Below are 17,134 nucleotides of genomic sequence, written 5' to 3' on the forward strand. Positions count from 1 at the left end.
CATGGTCATATTGGGGAGATATCAGCTCCTAATGACATCATATCGAGCCAAGAGTAGAGAAAATTTTGAGAAAACATCTTTTACTGTCTGAAGCCTGAGCTTTTGTCTAACAGGGATTACTCACACCTCTTTTTTGGAACCTTGGCCACTGTCAACATCATCCATTGTAACAATATATGTACATATATATATATATATATATGTATATATATATATATATATATATATATATCCCCCTGAATGCCAAACCTTTTCCCTGTGAAACTCCCTTTTTTGCAGAATCTATGATTCTGCTAGGTTCAATTGAGAGGACAGAGCTTCAAGCCCTCTTGGATTGGTGGCTTTCACCTGAAAGACGAGTCTTTGAAAGAGGTCAAAGTTCACCGGGTCAAGGCTCCAAAATCAGCTGGGAGTCATTCACCTTTGTAGATGAGGAGGGAGGCGAGGAAAGCCCAGACAAGGTGGAAAAATGTGACCTATTCCTGACCATCAGGTGTTGTTTGTTTGTGTCTGCAACTCCCTTACTGACAGCGTTGTGTCCATCAGACCACCACTCCTGTGCGGGAAGAATGTAATGGACCCGTTCCTGCCCCCAAACCTCAGGAGCCCTCCGCCTACCACACAGACTCAGGTAACACGTTATTTTTCACTACATACAAGGACAGGTTCACTCATCCATGTCACTTGTCTCTACTCTGACATGTGTTGCCATACCACGTCCCCAGACAAGCGCAAGCTGCCATCTGTCAGAAGGACCCTTCAAAGACTCTTCTCCTCCACGTCTTCGTCAGGCCAGACAGAAACTCAGGTACTGGGATCAACCTTATGTATCCATTGCTTTGAGGCTAAACACTCAAAGAAGCAGTGCATCAGTGATCTGCTACTGAGTTGGCAGTGACAGCTAAGACAGGGATATCAGTCCAGCATGGCAGTCTGAGCCAGCCTCACTAATGTGATGAGGGGGGTTGGGGCATAACCTGAAGCTGACCTAGTGATAGCTTTTGCAGCAGGTAATACTTTAAAACCAGCAGGGGGCATCTATCATCTCTTTCTCCCTCCACTTTTCTCAGGAGACCACAACCCCTCAGCTGACTGACACCATGTCTCCAGAGGAGGTACTTTACACTATTGATTGCGCAGCCCCATACTCAACGATGGACCAACAAACCACTCTAATCAATAATTACAACCTATGTTTGCACTTTCATCTCTCTGCTTTGTGATTGGCTGCAGATCAAAGCCTGGGAAAAGGCAGAGCTGAACAAACCGATTGATATGGAGCAGATACGCATAGACCCCTCTCCATTTCAGCTGGTGGAAAGAACGTCTCTGCACAAGGTGACCATCAAAAATCATGCACACATACTGGTTCTGCGCACTTACAGCTATATATTTTCATGTGATTATCTCTGCTCACAGACTGGAAACGGGAGGAATATGCAAACTCTTCATAACTAAACTATATTGAAACTATATATAAGTTCATCTTCTGTCTGAAACAAACTGTTTAGCCCCTCTCCCATAAACGCCATGCTCCCTTTGAGCCAGCTTTGTTCTGTGTGACTGGCAGACAAAAGGTCAAACACCAGGTTGGTAAGGTTTTTGTGCCCAGAGCTCCATAGTTGTGTTCCTGAGATGATCCAATTAAGCATTTTTGACATCACTAACATCATCCAAGTGTAAAACATCTAAAATATGAGTATTTAGAGCACTATTTTTATTTAACCTTTGTGTTAGTTTGACAAATTTTCCAACATGTCAAACTAACGCACGACAAAGTTGAATTTTTTGCCAGGACATCCTTTATATGAACAAGAGAATGCCTTGTCAGAGAGTATGGGTATGAGAAGGAGATGCAGCACAATCAAACGTTTTTATTCTTAAGTTTTTCTGCTTGCTTATTCAATCTGTTTCGAGTCATCTGTCCCAGCTTCAGTTTTCAATTTTCTAAGTGCATACCAAGTCCACCTGTTTGTCAACTGTAGCTCTAAAGGAGCTTTCTAAAAGTTGTGATGAAACATTAGACTTGTTTCAGCCTAAGAGTTTGTGGATATTTTGTTTGTTTACCATGCCCTGTTTGTTCTTTGTCCATACGATAAAACTTTGAAACTTGAATTTGTTTTATTATGCATCTATGTAGCAAAGCCATGCATTTCCTCTTTTGTTGCAGAAAAATTGCTTATGAGAAACCGTGCAGTCATGCAAGCAGAACACTGTCACAGTACAGCACATCTAACACTGACTGGATCGTGTCCTCTCTCTCATTACTCAGACCCACACTCTGTTCTCCCTGCTGGGTCTCAGTCACGCCTATGTCACCAGCATTGGTAAGCTGGTGGGTGTTGTGGCACTGAAAGAGGTAAAGTCACTTTTTGCTTTTCATTTTGTTTTAATTTATCGGCTTGTTTTTTTGTCACCTCTCTGGGTTTGATCCGGTAATGAGGCATGACGAGCTGTGAGCTGTTCTGTCACCGCGTGCATCATTCTTTACGCTCTGATTCATGCAGTTATTCCACTAACCGCCCTCACAACTCATCTCGCTGGATGTTCACTTTAATGATCTTATGTTGTTGCTCTGCTTCGTGGTATGTTTGGGGTTTTTTTGCTTCTGTGGATGTTTAAACCTCTTTCACTCTTGTAACAGTTGCAGAAAGCCATAGAGGGCTCAACTCGGAGCGGGGTGAGGCTTCGTCCCCCTCTGGCCAGTTTCAGAGACACCAGTAGGAAAGCCAAAAAGCACCAGCCTCCCTCATCCACCACTTCCTCGCCAACACGGGACAGAGAGCTGTGGGGGGAGGGTAGCAGAAGGGAAGGGGAGCTGGTGAGGAGGGAATCCAAAGACGATTCCCGAGGGAAGCCTTCAAGAGGAGCTCCTGGGTGTGACGTTGCTCCCTCTTCCCTCAGCACCACGGAGAGCAGCAGCAGCAGCAGCTCCACCTCTGCAAGAGGGGCCGAAGGCCCTGCTCAGGAGGCAGCATCCCCCTCCACCTCCTCCTCTACCTCGCCGTCACCCCCTACCTCTCCCATGTCAGCCACCAGCCCTGTCCTCACACTGTCCTCCCTGCAGGAGGAGAGGGAGAGTGAGGAGTCTGACGAGCCCATTTAGGAGAAGTGGCTTTCAAGAAGAAAAACTTTTACCTTCTTTTAATGTCACTCCTTTTCCGAAAAGACAAAGCTGCAGTTTAGATGGAAGAGTCAAAGCGACCTGCGGCTGTCACAGACATTCAGCTCTCGGTGGGCAGGAGGAACTGGTGCACAAAAAGCTCAAGAAACTTTTAGTACAGGATATTTTTTTCTATTCTTATGATAGTTTCACTTTTTCACTCTTTAAAATCTCAGGTGCTTTCCCGTGTCTTCTGAACTGCTGACAACCGTTTCAATGAAATTCAACCTTCCAAGCATATCTCTGAAATGCTGAAAACAGCTGATTATCACATGTATTAAGATCTGTTAATGTCATTAAAGGTATAATATGCAGCAATGGTCAGTTATTCTAAACTTGGCCTTGAGAATGAGGATGGCGGGAACAGCTTTAGCAAGAAAAAAGCAATGAAGCATAATTTCCTAATTGTTTTACAATGATTGAGTTCTGAAGCAGAAATCACACAAGTCAGCAGGGAAGGTGCTGCATTTCTTAATTTAGTGTGAATTAGGCGTGGCTCTAGGCTATATACTGGTATTGACAATGACTATAACACGTATGATAACATTACCAGATAACATTGCATTAATACTTTCTGTAGTTTTTAGGTAGCTCCTACCCAGTGTGTGACACTGGAAACCATAAAAACATGAGTGCCAGTCAGTAGTAGTTATTCCAGTATAATTATTAAAATTTCTTTCTTAGGATATTGGTGTAATGAAAACATGCAATGAAAACTAGCATCATAACAGCTCTTTTATAATATTTACGAGGAAAGAAATAGAGGCAGTGATGTAATCCCATCCTCCTGTTGTTATTAGCTGGGGGCTACACACTCAGTGCCCAGTGCTTGCAACCCAGGAATGTACAGAAAACAGGAAAAACTGAATATATGAAGTCAGTCTGTGCAGATAAATACACCAGTAAAGGAAAACTGTGAGAGTTTACTGTTTTAGGAAAATCCTGCATATTATACCTTTAAGTACCTGTAGGGTAACTAACAGTAATGAATTGTATTATAATGAAATAATATAGTGATTAAGACTTAATTAATTTGACTGATGGGTCAAAGAGATCACACATTTAAAGTTTACTGATTGAGGTTAATTTAAAATTATAACTTATGTTTATTATGTATTTTCTGTATCGTGAATCTAAATCATTATTACTGGTTTGTAATTTTTAGAAAAATAATAAATACTATATTTGTCCACTAACTTATTTGAATTCTTTACTGCAGTTAAATATCTTTCTCAGTGAGGCTGGATGCAGCAATGCTTCCAGCTAAATGCTAAAATAAATATATTTTAATTTGTTTCTGGATTGAGACCAAATGCTGAAAATGTGGGTTTTGTCACTCTGTGTCACTGTAGAAATATTTAACACATTAAAAAGGAAATGTTTTTATAGATGGTTAAAATTAGCAGATGGAAAACAAAAGTTTGGAGAATGATTGATTTGATTTTATGGTGTGAAACAGCAATTTTGCAGCACCCCCAGTTTACTTAGTCCTGTATCAGCTTACCCAGGAGAAGATAAAACAACTAATAAAACAAATAAAACTGTATCCAGCTAACTGCAAATCCATTTTTAATTATAAAGAGAAATCTTCTATATTTATCAGGTTTATTTGAAGAGACTGTACTCAGATGGTTTCAGTAACATTATCACCTTCAAGTTTAGCCTGAGCTAGCTTTAGTTTAGTCTGTTAGCATGCCAACATTAGGAAAACGTCAGCAGCAGAGAGCAACAGCGTGCTGTTACTGAAGTAGTGTCCTTTAGCACGGTTGTACTCACCTTTATTACTCCATTTCTACATTATCTCATAGTGCTGATCTGTCGTTTGACGCAATTATTGTAAAGCAATGCAATTTTTTTGTCACAAAAAAGCCAAAGAGGGATAGTATTAATAATTATCACAATTATAAGGTAAATAGACAGAAACTTGAGAGCTGGAGTGGACAGATTTAGTGGGAGCGGGGGAGAGTTTCTCTCTAACCTGCTGCTGAACCCACAATTTTTTTTAAACGAACAATTTTATCACCACAGACACTTTTCTCAAATCTGAAAGACTTTTTAATCTGCAGGATCTGAGAAAAGGTTGGCCATCTTATTGACATTTTGGCTATTTTTGGAAAAGATCTGTAACTGTCTTGTTGTATGTCACTCCCATGACTTCATGTTTAACACCGGGAACACAAAAAAATCTGCAGAGCAACTTCTTAAGGCGCTCACAGTTTTCAAACCAGTTTTAAGCCCTCTCTAGAGAGTAGTGTTGAGCTTTAGTTTGGACTTTCTGGGTTCCATAATGTAGTTATCAACTAAATAATTACTGCAAGATGTATAGATCACAGATTAAACAACCCAAAGTATAATAAGTTGTTGAAAATTACAACATGTATCTATAGAGTATATATTGCATCTATACATGATATAAGTGTAGTTCATATTTTTTAAATACTCCACATTCAGTAAAAGTAAAGCTTAAGTGGAACACACTTATTTATCCACTGAGGAGCATTAATGTTTGTACAAATTAGTCTTGTGATTGTTGAGATATACTAGGTCAAGAAAAGGAGTGAGGGTAATAAAAAAAAGTCTAAAAAGAGAGCGTCTGCATGCATATAAACATTTCTGTGCTGTGAAGGTCAGCAGTGTGTTTCAGGCTCTGATTCCTATGTGAGCTTGAACAAATCAGCAGTTAGTCCCTATGGAGGAGGCCTGGCTGTGTTAATATTCTCCTGGCATAAAAGTCCCTGATAAGGACTGGAGAGGGATGCTTTTGGAAAAGCATGACAGGCTGGATTACTCTGCTGCCAGCTCCTTGTGACTGCTGTTTTTGTCTGTCAAGCACATGGTCGCAGACACCCACTGTCAGCCCAAAAAAGAAAAAGGAAAAGGAAAAAAAAGCCCAAAACATATCACTAAGCTCTTGAGAGAAAGGAGGTGAACATGTGAGAATCTAATTATTTCCAACCTGTGAAAACATAACCACACGTGTGCACAAGAAATGCCATTTGTTGGTTTTGTTTATTTGCTCTTTCTCCACCAGAGGAAAAGAAGAGGAGACAGGTAAAAGGAGCCGGAGGGTGAATAGGAAGTTTGGTCGTGCAGGAAAAAGAGGGGAAAGGAAGAGAAACGGGAAGAAACGGAGAGTTGACAGAAGAGAGAGAGAGTGGGGGGAGCACGGAAGAACCATCCTGTGACAGCCATCCAACAAGCATGCATAGGTGGGAGTGTTATAAGTGCTCACTGGTATCACCAGTCACACTGCCTCATTTCAAACAAATCCAATTTTATGCAGACTTTTACAGAAGCCATCCAATTTTATACAGCGTTTTATACAGCAGTTACTTTTTTTGCCACACACTTCCAGATTATAATTATCAAATTCCCTATGACTGATGTGAAAACGTCAAGTTATTTTTCTGGTTTTCTTTTCTTTTTTTTGGCAGTGATTTTTCCAACAAGACAGTGGACATCTTACTGTACACAGACAGACATACAGACAGACACAAATATACAGAGCAGATACAAAGAGATAGACGGAAAGGAAGAGAAGGAGCAAGGCCGAGGACCAGAAGCAGATTTTGAGCATCATGCCTGCAGACAAGTTGTAACTGTAACTGGAAGATGGCAGTAGAAATACAAAAAGAGTGACTCAACTGCAAACCAGTAGGTTAACAAAGATGTGATCAGTAAACCTTAACATCCACAGAAATATTTTTGGCTTCTTATTATTTGTTTATTCATTCATTGAGATTTAATTAAAAAAGAAAAAAGAAAGAAAGCAACAACACAAAATAAATAAATAGATAAATAAATAAATAAAAATAACCCAAAGTGAAGCAGTGTCTGTAATGGAGTTCATGCATGTTTCCTTGTGATGTAGCTTATTAGCAAACAGTCAAGCCCAAATAAGCTGCGATGGTCAAAAAAATATATATAAAGCATTGGTCTTTCCACCACATTATGTCATCTGACTCATAAAAAAAAAGATACTGCTCCCAGAAGGGTTGGTACCCACATGAAATTATACTCTGTACAAGATGTCACATTTTTCCTCCCCACCAAGTAATTGTTCAATAAATAAATTAATATTTGCCATTGTGTAAAGACATTCTGTTTGCAGTTTTGAGCCCTCTTGAAGTTGTTTTTGTGACCTGCCACTACTGAAATTCTTGAAGCTTTTAAAAACAGTGAGCTGCCGAACTGCTCCATCTCGTACCTCTTCTTGGCTTAAAGTGCTCAAAACCAGACAAAACGAGAGTGCTTTACAGCCGTGACACCTACTCTAACTTATACCGGGAGGGAATTCAGCAGGTCAGTAGAAAAATAAACATTGTCCCCAACATTGCATAAAGAAGCAATCAATAAATAAATTCATTCAAGTCAATAAACCATATATTTTATCATCTTAAAAGTTTCTCAAACAATCATCAAAGTGAGAGGAAAAGGTGCTCCTCCAACAGAGAAAACAGTGGTTTTGTAGTGTCGGAAAGTTTTGTCAGTGAGCCATGCACGGAAAGTCCACTTTGTTCACCGCCGCTGTTTAACTCCACTCTCGCTAGCAAACACCGTCCGTCCTCCAGTGAAAGAAAAAGAAAAATCCACAAAAAATAAACCATGCTTGCCAAACATTGTCATAATCGCTATCACGCTCCAGGCAGCTGCTTCACAGTAAGAACGATGAGCAGGAAGACACCGATCTTTTCAGCTCCAGTGTTCAGTCCTAATCGTCCGCTCTATTCCCTGATTGGCTGACTGAGTGGCAACCTCCTGTCGCTGTCGCCAAACTATTTCCACCGCCAATGGTCTCAGCAGGTTGAACGCCCTTCAGTTTGATTCGGTCACTCAACTTAAAACACAACATCCCTCCCATTTCCTCCGATTTTGTCTTTGTGTTGTTGCACACAGAAGAAGAAAAAACTAAACTGTGCTAGGCTAAGCTGTGAGTCAGAGAGCAATCCCCAAAATAAGGTGGGACCCAAGAGGTGTACAAAAATAAAGAAATCATACTGTAATAGAACAGTTGTGATTGTGAGCGAGAGGCAATTTCTTTATATACTCAGAATATTTACATATCTGTGACAGAGCTGACACTGATCTGGGAAGCCAGTGTCTCGTCTGCCTATTGCTGGTTACAATTTAGATATTCATATCTCTGTGTGTGTGTGTGTTGTTGTGGTCTTGGTGAGCCAGCAGTGAATCCACTTTCCAACATGGTTGAAAGACTCCCCCACTTGTTTTTGTTTCATAAGAACAGCGCTCCCTTCTCTCTCATGTGGACCACGGAGGAGGCATCAAAGCAGCGCTCGTGTACTGCTGTCTGTCTTCCAGTACATTCAAAATAGTGGTTATCATCCTTTATTCATCGCGATTACGTCAATGGAAAAAAAAAAAAAAGCAGCTGAGGGTTCGCGTTGTCAAGTGGCTCGGTTTTGGTTGTCGGTGAAAGCTTTCAGAGCGGGAACTGGGTAACCTCAACAGTCCAAAGGGAACCTCTGATCTGTTGGGATTGCATCAGTGCAAAAGAGATTCACATATGCAGCTCTGTGTTTATTTCTCAGTCATGAAAGCCACCGCTCAAGCCCACCGCAGGCCCACTGCAGGGCCACTGTGGCCACACCTGGGATACTATGGTTCAGTGCAAAGTCTATACAGTGCTGTATAGTACAGGTACTCCATAGTACTCTGAAGAAACATGCATACAGAGAGACAGAGTAGGAAGCACGCTATCTTACAGTACAATCCTTATCTGTGCAGGGTTTTTGGGTGTCCAGTCAGCAGGACGGGCCTGTCCCTGGATTGTGCCTCGGGGAAAACTGCATTTCACTGAAATGCTGAGATTTTCTGAGCCTACTTCAATCATCTGTGAAAGTGCTTGGGTTGCCAGATGTAAAGTATAATGTATGTGTTTGATGCAATGGGGAAATAAATTTGACTAAACTCTATCTTATGTGTTGAATAACAGCTGTAAACAGAGTAGTTCTCCCACTGGAAATTTCATATCTTATCATACACTTATACATAGATTGTTGTTCTTTTTTTTGTTTCTTTTATTACAAAATTATTGTTTTTTTTATTACTTTAGATTTTCATTATCATTATTAGATGATGACAGGGTCGAGTTGCTTGTCTTCATAAAAAGCATGCATGTTTTCATTCCCCTCCTTTTTGTCTCAGTGCGATTTCCCAGTGGATATAATTCACTCGGTTGGTGCTTCTCTTCTGCCTTCATCTCTCTTTTCTTCAGTTACCTTTGGGATGTAAGGCTTGCAAAGAAACAGGTGTCCATTGTTGCATCGGCTCTAGTCTTATTGGGAGTCCACTATCAAATCTGTTTCTCACCATTTTGAAGAAATGATCTTGCAACCAAAAAAGTTGTGGTTTCGATACCTGAAAAGGAACAGAGTAATAGATATATATTGTGTTATTATGCTCATTTCTTGCTGACTCCCCAGTCAGTTTTTCATTTGTCTCTTGGCTGCCACAAACTCAGTTGGCTGCCACAGAAGCAGGAGGCCCCTCTTCTGGCTCTTCCTTCTCCTCTAGTGTCTGAATGAGACCAGAAGTGACATCAGACAACTTCCGCTCTGTGATTGGCTCTGCTGGAAGCTGCCCCGGACTGCTGCCACCAGAGGCATCCCCTTGTTGTGTGGGTGGAGTCAATGTGGCCGACTCTTGCTCCATGCACAGTGCCACATCTTCTTCCTGATCAGGGCAGAAAGAGTGAAACACACAAGGTCAACTCGATGACTAACTTATGTATGTAGATAGATTTTTACCTACTTTCCTCTGCAGTAGCGAAAATAAATATTTGATCCCCTGCTGAATTTGTAGGTTTGGTGACTTACAAAGAAATGAACAGTCTCAGATTTTCATGAGATTTTCATTTTAATGGAATATCACCCCAAAATCCAGGAAATGAAACACATTATATAAAAGTTATAAATTGATTTGCATAGCATTGAGTGAAGTAAGTATAGTAAGATAGGTATAATCATTCAACCAATCAATCAACCAGTCAACCAAGCAACCAATAACAGAGACCCTTGATCTCAATTATGTGAATAAATCACACTTGTCCACAGAGTCCATTTCTTTCTTTTCAGCCTCTCCGCCACCATGAAAAGACCAAAGAGTTGTCAAAGGATGTCATGGACAAGATTATTGACCTGCACAAAGCTGGAATATACTACCAGACCATCAGCAAGAAGCCTGGTGAGAAGGTGACAACTCTTGGTCCAACTATTTGCTAATGGAAGAAATATAAAATGACCATCAATTGCCCTCTGTCTGGAGCTTCACTTGTAAGATCTTGCCTCATGTGGTGAGGATGATTATGAGAAAGGTGGTGGATCAGCCTAAAACTACACAGGTGGAGCTTATTACTGATCTGAAGGCAGTTGGGACCACAGTCCCCAAGAAAACCACTGATAACACACTACGCCATGAGGTCCCCCCTGCTCAAGAACTCACATGTAAAGATCGGTCTTGGGTTTTCCACTGAACAGTGACAGTGTGGTCCAATGAAACCAAAACCTTTGGTATCAACTCAACCCGCTGTTTGTGAAGAAGGGAAACACTGAGCCAAAGCCAGTTTCCAGATCTCAGTCCTGTAGAAAATCTGTGGAAGGAGCTGAAGGTTCAAGTTGCCAATGGGCAAGGAATTAAAGAGTTTCTGTAAAGATGAGTGGGCCAAAATCCAGCCTGAGATGTGTACAAATCTAGTGACCAACTACAAGAAATGTCTTAGCGCTGTGCTTGCCAACGAGGGTTTCTCCATTAAAATGAAACTGCCATCATAATTAGAGGCTGTTCATTTCTTTGTAAGTAAGCAAACTAACAAATGCAGGAGAGGATCAAATAATGATTTCTCCTACTGTATCAGCTAACAGACTGATTGGCAAATATAAAGATCAGCATGACGCATCAAAGTACACAGACTTTGTCAAGACAATCTCAACTCAAGGCCCACTGTCAAGCTGTTTTGAAGCTTGCAATGCATAATCTTCCTCTGCAGACCTCAAGTCAATGCTGGTTTAAAGACAAGGTTTCCAAAGTCCAAATAATTCATTTTTAAATGGTAAATGGCCTCCATTTAGCATGTCTTTTAACCTTAGCTGTGTCTGTAGAGCTCTTTGCAGTCCTTATCATTCACACAGACATTCTGAAGTGACTTGGGGTTCAGTGTTTTGCTCAAGGACTCTTAAATGTAGTCAGAAATCGAATGACCAACCCATCAGCCTCTCTGCACTATAATTAAACACTAATGGGATACATAATAGTCAGTTTTTAGTGGCTGTTACTGTTTTTTCCCCTTTTCCCCCCATTTCTCTCAGTATAATTTCAGTTATGTTGTGACATAAACAAGCAGGAACAAGCTTACTAGTCACTGGCTCAGATAGAAAGGTAGAAATATTAGCATGTTTGTTGACATGGGTGGAAAAGCCAATTAATCTTTTCCTAAAGCTTTTGCGCTACCGTGATACCACTGTAGGTTGTGAAAGTCAAAAATTATATTCAGTATATCCAATTGGGATAAAACAATTATTGTGTTATATGATTGTGTTTTATAGGGGCAGCTGTGGCTGAGGATGTAGTGCAAGCTGTCGACCAATCAGAAGATCACGACGCATCCATCAGAGTTTGTGCGTGTGTGTGTGAATGTTAGATAAAACCGCTGAGGTGTAGATTTGTATGAATGTGTATGTGATTGGGTGAATGAGGCTCGTAGTATAAAATGCTTTGAGTGCTCAGTTAGAACAGATAAGTGCTACATAAGTACCATTCACCATTCAGTCCATTTACCATTCTATATGGACCAAAATAATTGTAATTAGGGTTTTTGTCATAAGGAAGAGCAGCCCATCATAAGCCCATCTGCTTATTCGATGATGGAATGCCAACAAGAGCTCAGCTGCTAAAAAGTGTTGCCTTCTTGAGCTGCACAGCTAAATCAACCTGAAGATGAGGACTTCATGAATTAGATATATAGGCGACTGATCGTTTTGTGCATTAATAAGGTTGCTCCCTGCAATTTTCATGAAAACTTTCATAGCAGTCCCTTTTGCTTCACACCTTTTACATAATTTATCCCCAAAATAACTGACGTTTGGAGGCCTGCCACAACTGTGGTTCTCAACTCTCCCTCCTCTTGTTTCCTGACATTTCTGCTATCTAATCTATTCAAATTCTTCCATTCCCAACTTTATCTATTGAGGCCACAAATCCAATATTTTTAACATCAGTTAATGTCGCCATCAATTCAGTATACATAATGGAAATGTTGTAAAAGTATATGTCTTCGGCAGGTCAAAAGCTAAAAAATCCATCCATGCATTCAGTTTATTCCACTTATCTAATTCAGGGGTCAAGAGGCTGGAGCCTATAGCAAGGTAGGGTACAACTGCTCAGGTTGCCAATTTTGTCGCACGGCTAACACAGAGAGACAGATAAGCATTCACACCTATTTCACCAATTAACTTAATATGGACGTCTGTGCACTGTGGCCAGAGTACCAATATAGAACCCACATGGGTGCAGGGAGGACATGCAAATTGCACACGGGAAAGCCCCATCCAACCAGTAAATCCTAATCCAGGATCCTCTGGATGTGATGGTGTTAATCCTTCTAACAAAAATGCACATACACCCGGAGGTTTCTTCCTGTCAAAAGGGAGTTTTTCCTTTCCAATGTTGCCAAGTGATTGCTCAAAGGGGGTCGTCTAATCGTTGGGGTTTCTTATGTTGTTGTAGGTTTTTTAGCTTATAATATAAAGTAACTTCAGGTGAATGTTGTTGTGATTTTGTGCTATACGTACAAATAAAACTGAACTGAACTAAAGTACTGGCAGACAATTTTTATCAAAAATGTCAATCAGTATCCCCTCTATTGAAAAATTGATCTTAGATTGGTTTCAGTTTATGGACGTGTAGCAATCTTATGATTAAACGATTCGAGATAAAACCTTAAGAACAGTCTGCAGATTTAAAACAGAAATGACACACAGGTTGCAGTAAGCAGAGCTAAACCTCCAGTCTGGTGTCTCTGAGAACTCACTTAGAAAGCTACAAAATCAAATATTAATCACTGAAGAGATAATTTTATGTAATGCAACCCCATGTTCAACTCACCTTGACCTCCTCCTCCTCCTCCTGCTGCTCCAGTAGCGGGGAGTGTTCCGTTCCTACCATCTCTTCACCAGTGGGAACGCACAGGCTTGGCTCCACTGCCGCCGCCACACCCATGTACCCACCGGCTTCTGCCTGATAGGCTTCCATCTGCCCCGTGTTCCACAGATCAACCAGCGGAGGGTGAATTTGATGAACCAGACTGTGGATGGTGCTGTTGGGTGTTGCTTGCAAAGAGTGGTTGGCACTGTGTAGCCTGTGCTCCAGAGACTTGAAACACACAGAAAAGACTAATCAGTAAAATGTGAGGATTGAGCAGTGACTGAAAGACAAAAGATCTGTCAGTCGTTTGCTACTTGTTTGCCAGCTTTAATGTTTCATGACATGCTCCCCATGTCAGTATGCAGTAAGCTGACTTTGTTTTCCTTGGGCAACAGAGGTGATATGCAGATCTTTTTGTACAGTATAAGAAAACAAGGTTTTTTATTTATTTTGGCTGAAAGATGCATGTCGAATAAGTACTGACAAAGCTAATGGGGTGTAGGTATGAGTTTACCTGCGGTAGATCAGTCTTCATTAATTCCTCATCCATGGAATCCTTTTTTTTACATTTTTGTTTAAAAATGATTTGGATGCTTCTTTTGGGAAAATGTCATATTGAGAGTGATGACTCAATAGTGTGAGGTGTGTCAGCGTTCACATCAGATGCAGTTGAGTCATTGCTTAGGCTAAAATCTTTTTTATGAAGTAATGTAAAAACAAAAACAAATAAAAGGAGATCATTAGATAGAAAAATCCTGAGTTAAGATTATTTTGTTGAATTTCTATTTCCGCAGTCAAGAGTGAATTTCAGACTCAGCATGACACCCAGGAGGTAAGAGTTTTCTGAGAACATGTTCTGAGTAAAAGCCCAACTGTTTTAGGCTATAAATGCTGTGATGTGTGGGTTTGTTCATGTGCTGTACTTGTGCCTATAAAAAAGTGAACAAATACATAAAATAACATGTTAATAAATTTATTTTACCAGACAGTATTTTATAACAACCATCTCTGATACTAAAGCCTTATGCAATAGCAGCAACATGTAGTGTCTCATCTGGATTAAAACCCTGATGGCGGCACTCTCGATCAATCACCTGCTGTTGCTGATACTGCAGAAGCTGCTGTTGCTGGTAGTGCTGAAACTGTTGGATCTGCTGCAGCTGTTGTAGTTGACTCTGTTGGAGAGTGAACTGTTGCTGTTGTTGCTGAGACAGGAAGTGAGCTGCCGCCTGCCCATCGTAGCCCTCCGTACCCATAACGTAGGAGCCAGCAGGGGGAGACGCCACGCCGGAGGGATCATTGTTGATGGGCTCCCAAGCGTCAGAAGAGGAGAGGCAGTAGTGGCCCTGGGAGACGTATGTGTGAGGCCACACCTCCGCTGAGGAGTGGTGCAATATCTGATCTGCAGGAAATAAAAAAATGTGGCAGCTGCTGTTAGTACTCTTCAAAATGGGGGCAGCAGATGGATGCAGGAACACTGTGTTTTATGATTTTTACAAAAAAATCCCACTTTTCAAATTCGCTGGATTTGGAAAAAAAATAAGCAATTTCTTAACCTCTTGAAATCACAACTTTAATTGACCAACAGTTGAAGCTAATAGCTGTTGAGATAAATGTGGCTGTTACCTACTCTGAAAAAAACTCAGCTGAAATCTTTCCACACTGGGTGAAAATGTTATGACAGAAACTCTCCAGTATGAACAGAACAGAGTTGAACACTGGCACACCTCGCATTGTTGAGTCATCATTTTGTCAAACTGTATAGTGCAGACAGACCTTTGATTGCCTCCAGTGTTTCTTGCTCAAAGTTGGAGGGCTATAAACTGGGCTCACAGCCACATATTTTGCTAAGTGTCTGACTTAAAAACGATGGGATCAGTTAAGACTAATGCATTCAGTGTGCAGTTAAGAAAGTCTATTTTAAATCAGCAAAGCACTTACTCTAATTTTCTGCATTCAGAATTCTGCGCTAAGGCAACAATGCAGTAAACTGCAAATATCCAAAATCACTGTTCATATTGATACAGTGTCTGGGTTTACCTTCCAACAGTTCATGCTGGAAACTGAAATGGCCTAAAGTCTAGAGCAGGGGTGTCAAACATAGGGTTTGGGGTCTGTGAAGGTTCTCAGTTATCCAGGTCTTCGTAGTCTAAGGAGCTTGGAAAGAAAAGCGTGAAACGGGTGTAGGTCACAATCAGCCAAGGTTTCGGGTGAACTCATTGCGAAACCTGGCCCCACCCTATCATGCAATTTCCTGAGGTCAGAAGGCCCAGGATGTGAGTGAGCGTTAAGGCGTCTGGGAAGGGATCTCAGTTGGTGTCGTAAACCACCACCTCTGTTCAAAGATGGTCGTTCACAGTGGACATAGATGGCTTCTTTCACTCCTCTTTCAAACCAAACTGTCTTCTCTGTCCAAAATGTGAACGTTGGCATCCTCAAAGGAGTGACCTTTGTCCTTTAGATGCAGATGGACTGCTAATGGTCCATCCACATCTAAAGTCCAGACGCTTTTCTTTCCGAGCTCCTTAGAATAAGGTCTGGGGGCCAGAAGTGGCCTGCTAAAGTCTCCAATCTGGTCCACTGGACAGTTCTGGAAAGTGGAAGATTGGCATAAATTCCAGACTTCTGTGTTTTCATAAGTTTTACAGCTTTTCCTACTGGTTTAAAATACACAAGTAAATAAGTAATAGGTAAATCGTTAAATGACAGAAAGTTCCTGTTTTTACACCATCTACTATAGAAATGTATGACTTTTATAGTGGGTTCATTATTAAAAAAAAAACAAAACAAAAAAGCCCAAGAAAACAAAAAGAGGACATTCAGTCAATTAACAAAAATTTTCTGCTTTATAATTACAGGACAGCCTGCACAATGAGCTAACAGAACATTTTCTCTACATTTACCAAGTTATTTCTTGCAGTTTATGGCCAAAGCTGCACTTTCTTGTCACGTAAAGAAAGAAGTGCATTGTTTGTGTGATTAAACTTGCTTACGCTTACAGAAAGCCATTCACTTGTCCAAGCAACCTACGATCAGAGCATGCTGTCCGTTGGCTACAACCTGAAGTGAGTTTGACATCCCTGGTCTAGAGAGACGAGACGCTGACACACGATACTCTAACTATTCTGCTTAAAATTGATTTGCCGCTTTCCAGCCTCTAAATGCTGTGGGTGTGTTTCACCCACAGCAGTTAGCTGGACTTTTAGCCTCAGACATATTTGTAGTCCTTTACCTCGACTGGTGATGCTCTCCTGGTTGACTTCACTGAGGTGAGCCACGCTGCCCTGGTTTGATCCTGACTGCGGAGTCTCACCATCCATTGATGACCACGCCAGGAGCGTTGCCTCTGAGATTGCAAACTGCTGCAGGATGCCTGAGGTGAGAATTCAGAGGGCAAGTCAGGATAACTGTTACTAAGACCTGCAGTACCACTCAAGTGGCTGATGACAGTTAATAGGGTGTGAAACTCTTGTCCTCATCCAACCGACCTGCTGCAAAGCGAGCCTCTTTCTCCCCATCACTGAGGTCACTGTAGGCGTCATTCTCCAGCCGCCGCTCCTTTTCTCGCTCCTGGGTAGTGATGCGGGACTGCAGGACGCTCCCCGCACCCACCGTCTGCATGCCCCAGTTTTGCCATTCAATCATGTGAGCGACACGACCCTGGGCCATGGCTGTGGGTTTGGTCACTCTTTCCTTCATTGTGCGTGTGACACCTGTTTTAGGAGAAAGACCCAGACAAGGAAGGAGCAGAAGGAGGAGGGAGGGTGGCCAATTTAAACAAAATGGGTGGAAGTAAGAGGAGAAATGAAAAGA

At 41.3% G+C, this 17,134-nt stretch overlaps 2 protein-coding genes across 16 annotated transcripts in view; one reads left to right on the forward strand and one right to left on the reverse strand.

Annotated features, from left to right (window-relative positions):
- The window catches only part of clcn1b (chloride channel, voltage-sensitive 1b), a 32,869-nt gene extending 28,514 nt beyond the window's left edge, over positions 1-4,355 (forward strand). The window contains exons 17-23 of the mRNA XM_005455415.4: positions 280-461; positions 547-631; positions 726-808; positions 1,071-1,115; positions 1,234-1,338; positions 2,273-2,359; positions 2,645-4,355. Coding sequence (XP_005455472.1) covers positions 280-461; positions 547-631; positions 726-808; positions 1,071-1,115; positions 1,234-1,338; positions 2,273-2,359; positions 2,645-3,106 — 1,049 coding nt within the window. The 3' untranslated portion in view covers positions 3,107-4,355. The remainder of the gene's footprint in view (positions 1-279; positions 462-546; positions 632-725; positions 809-1,070; positions 1,116-1,233; positions 1,339-2,272; positions 2,360-2,644) is intronic.
- Positions 4,356-6,153: 1,798 nt separating this feature from the next.
- The window catches only part of fam131bb (family with sequence similarity 131 member Bb), a 54,326-nt gene continuing 43,345 nt past the window's right edge, over positions 6,154-17,134 (reverse strand). For all 15 annotated transcript variants that reach the window (XM_025911736.1, XM_013274621.3, XM_025911744.1 and 12 more), the window contains 5 exons: positions 16,810-17,034; positions 16,554-16,694; positions 14,416-14,723; positions 13,283-13,549; positions 6,154-9,856 (listed from right to left, as the gene is read on the reverse strand). In XM_025911736.1, coding sequence (XP_025767521.1) covers positions 9,641-9,856; positions 13,283-13,549; positions 14,416-14,723; positions 16,554-16,694; positions 16,810-17,034 — 1,157 coding nt within the window. In that variant the 3' untranslated portion in view covers positions 6,154-9,640. The remainder of the gene's footprint in view (positions 9,857-13,282; positions 13,550-14,415; positions 14,724-16,553; positions 16,695-16,809; positions 17,035-17,134) is intronic.

Source organism: Oreochromis niloticus, linkage group LG11 (genome assembly GCF_001858045.2).
Source record: "Oreochromis niloticus isolate F11D_XX linkage group LG11, O_niloticus_UMD_NMBU, whole genome shotgun sequence".
Classification (NCBI taxonomy): domain Eukaryota; kingdom Metazoa; phylum Chordata; class Actinopteri; order Cichliformes; family Cichlidae; genus Oreochromis; species Oreochromis niloticus.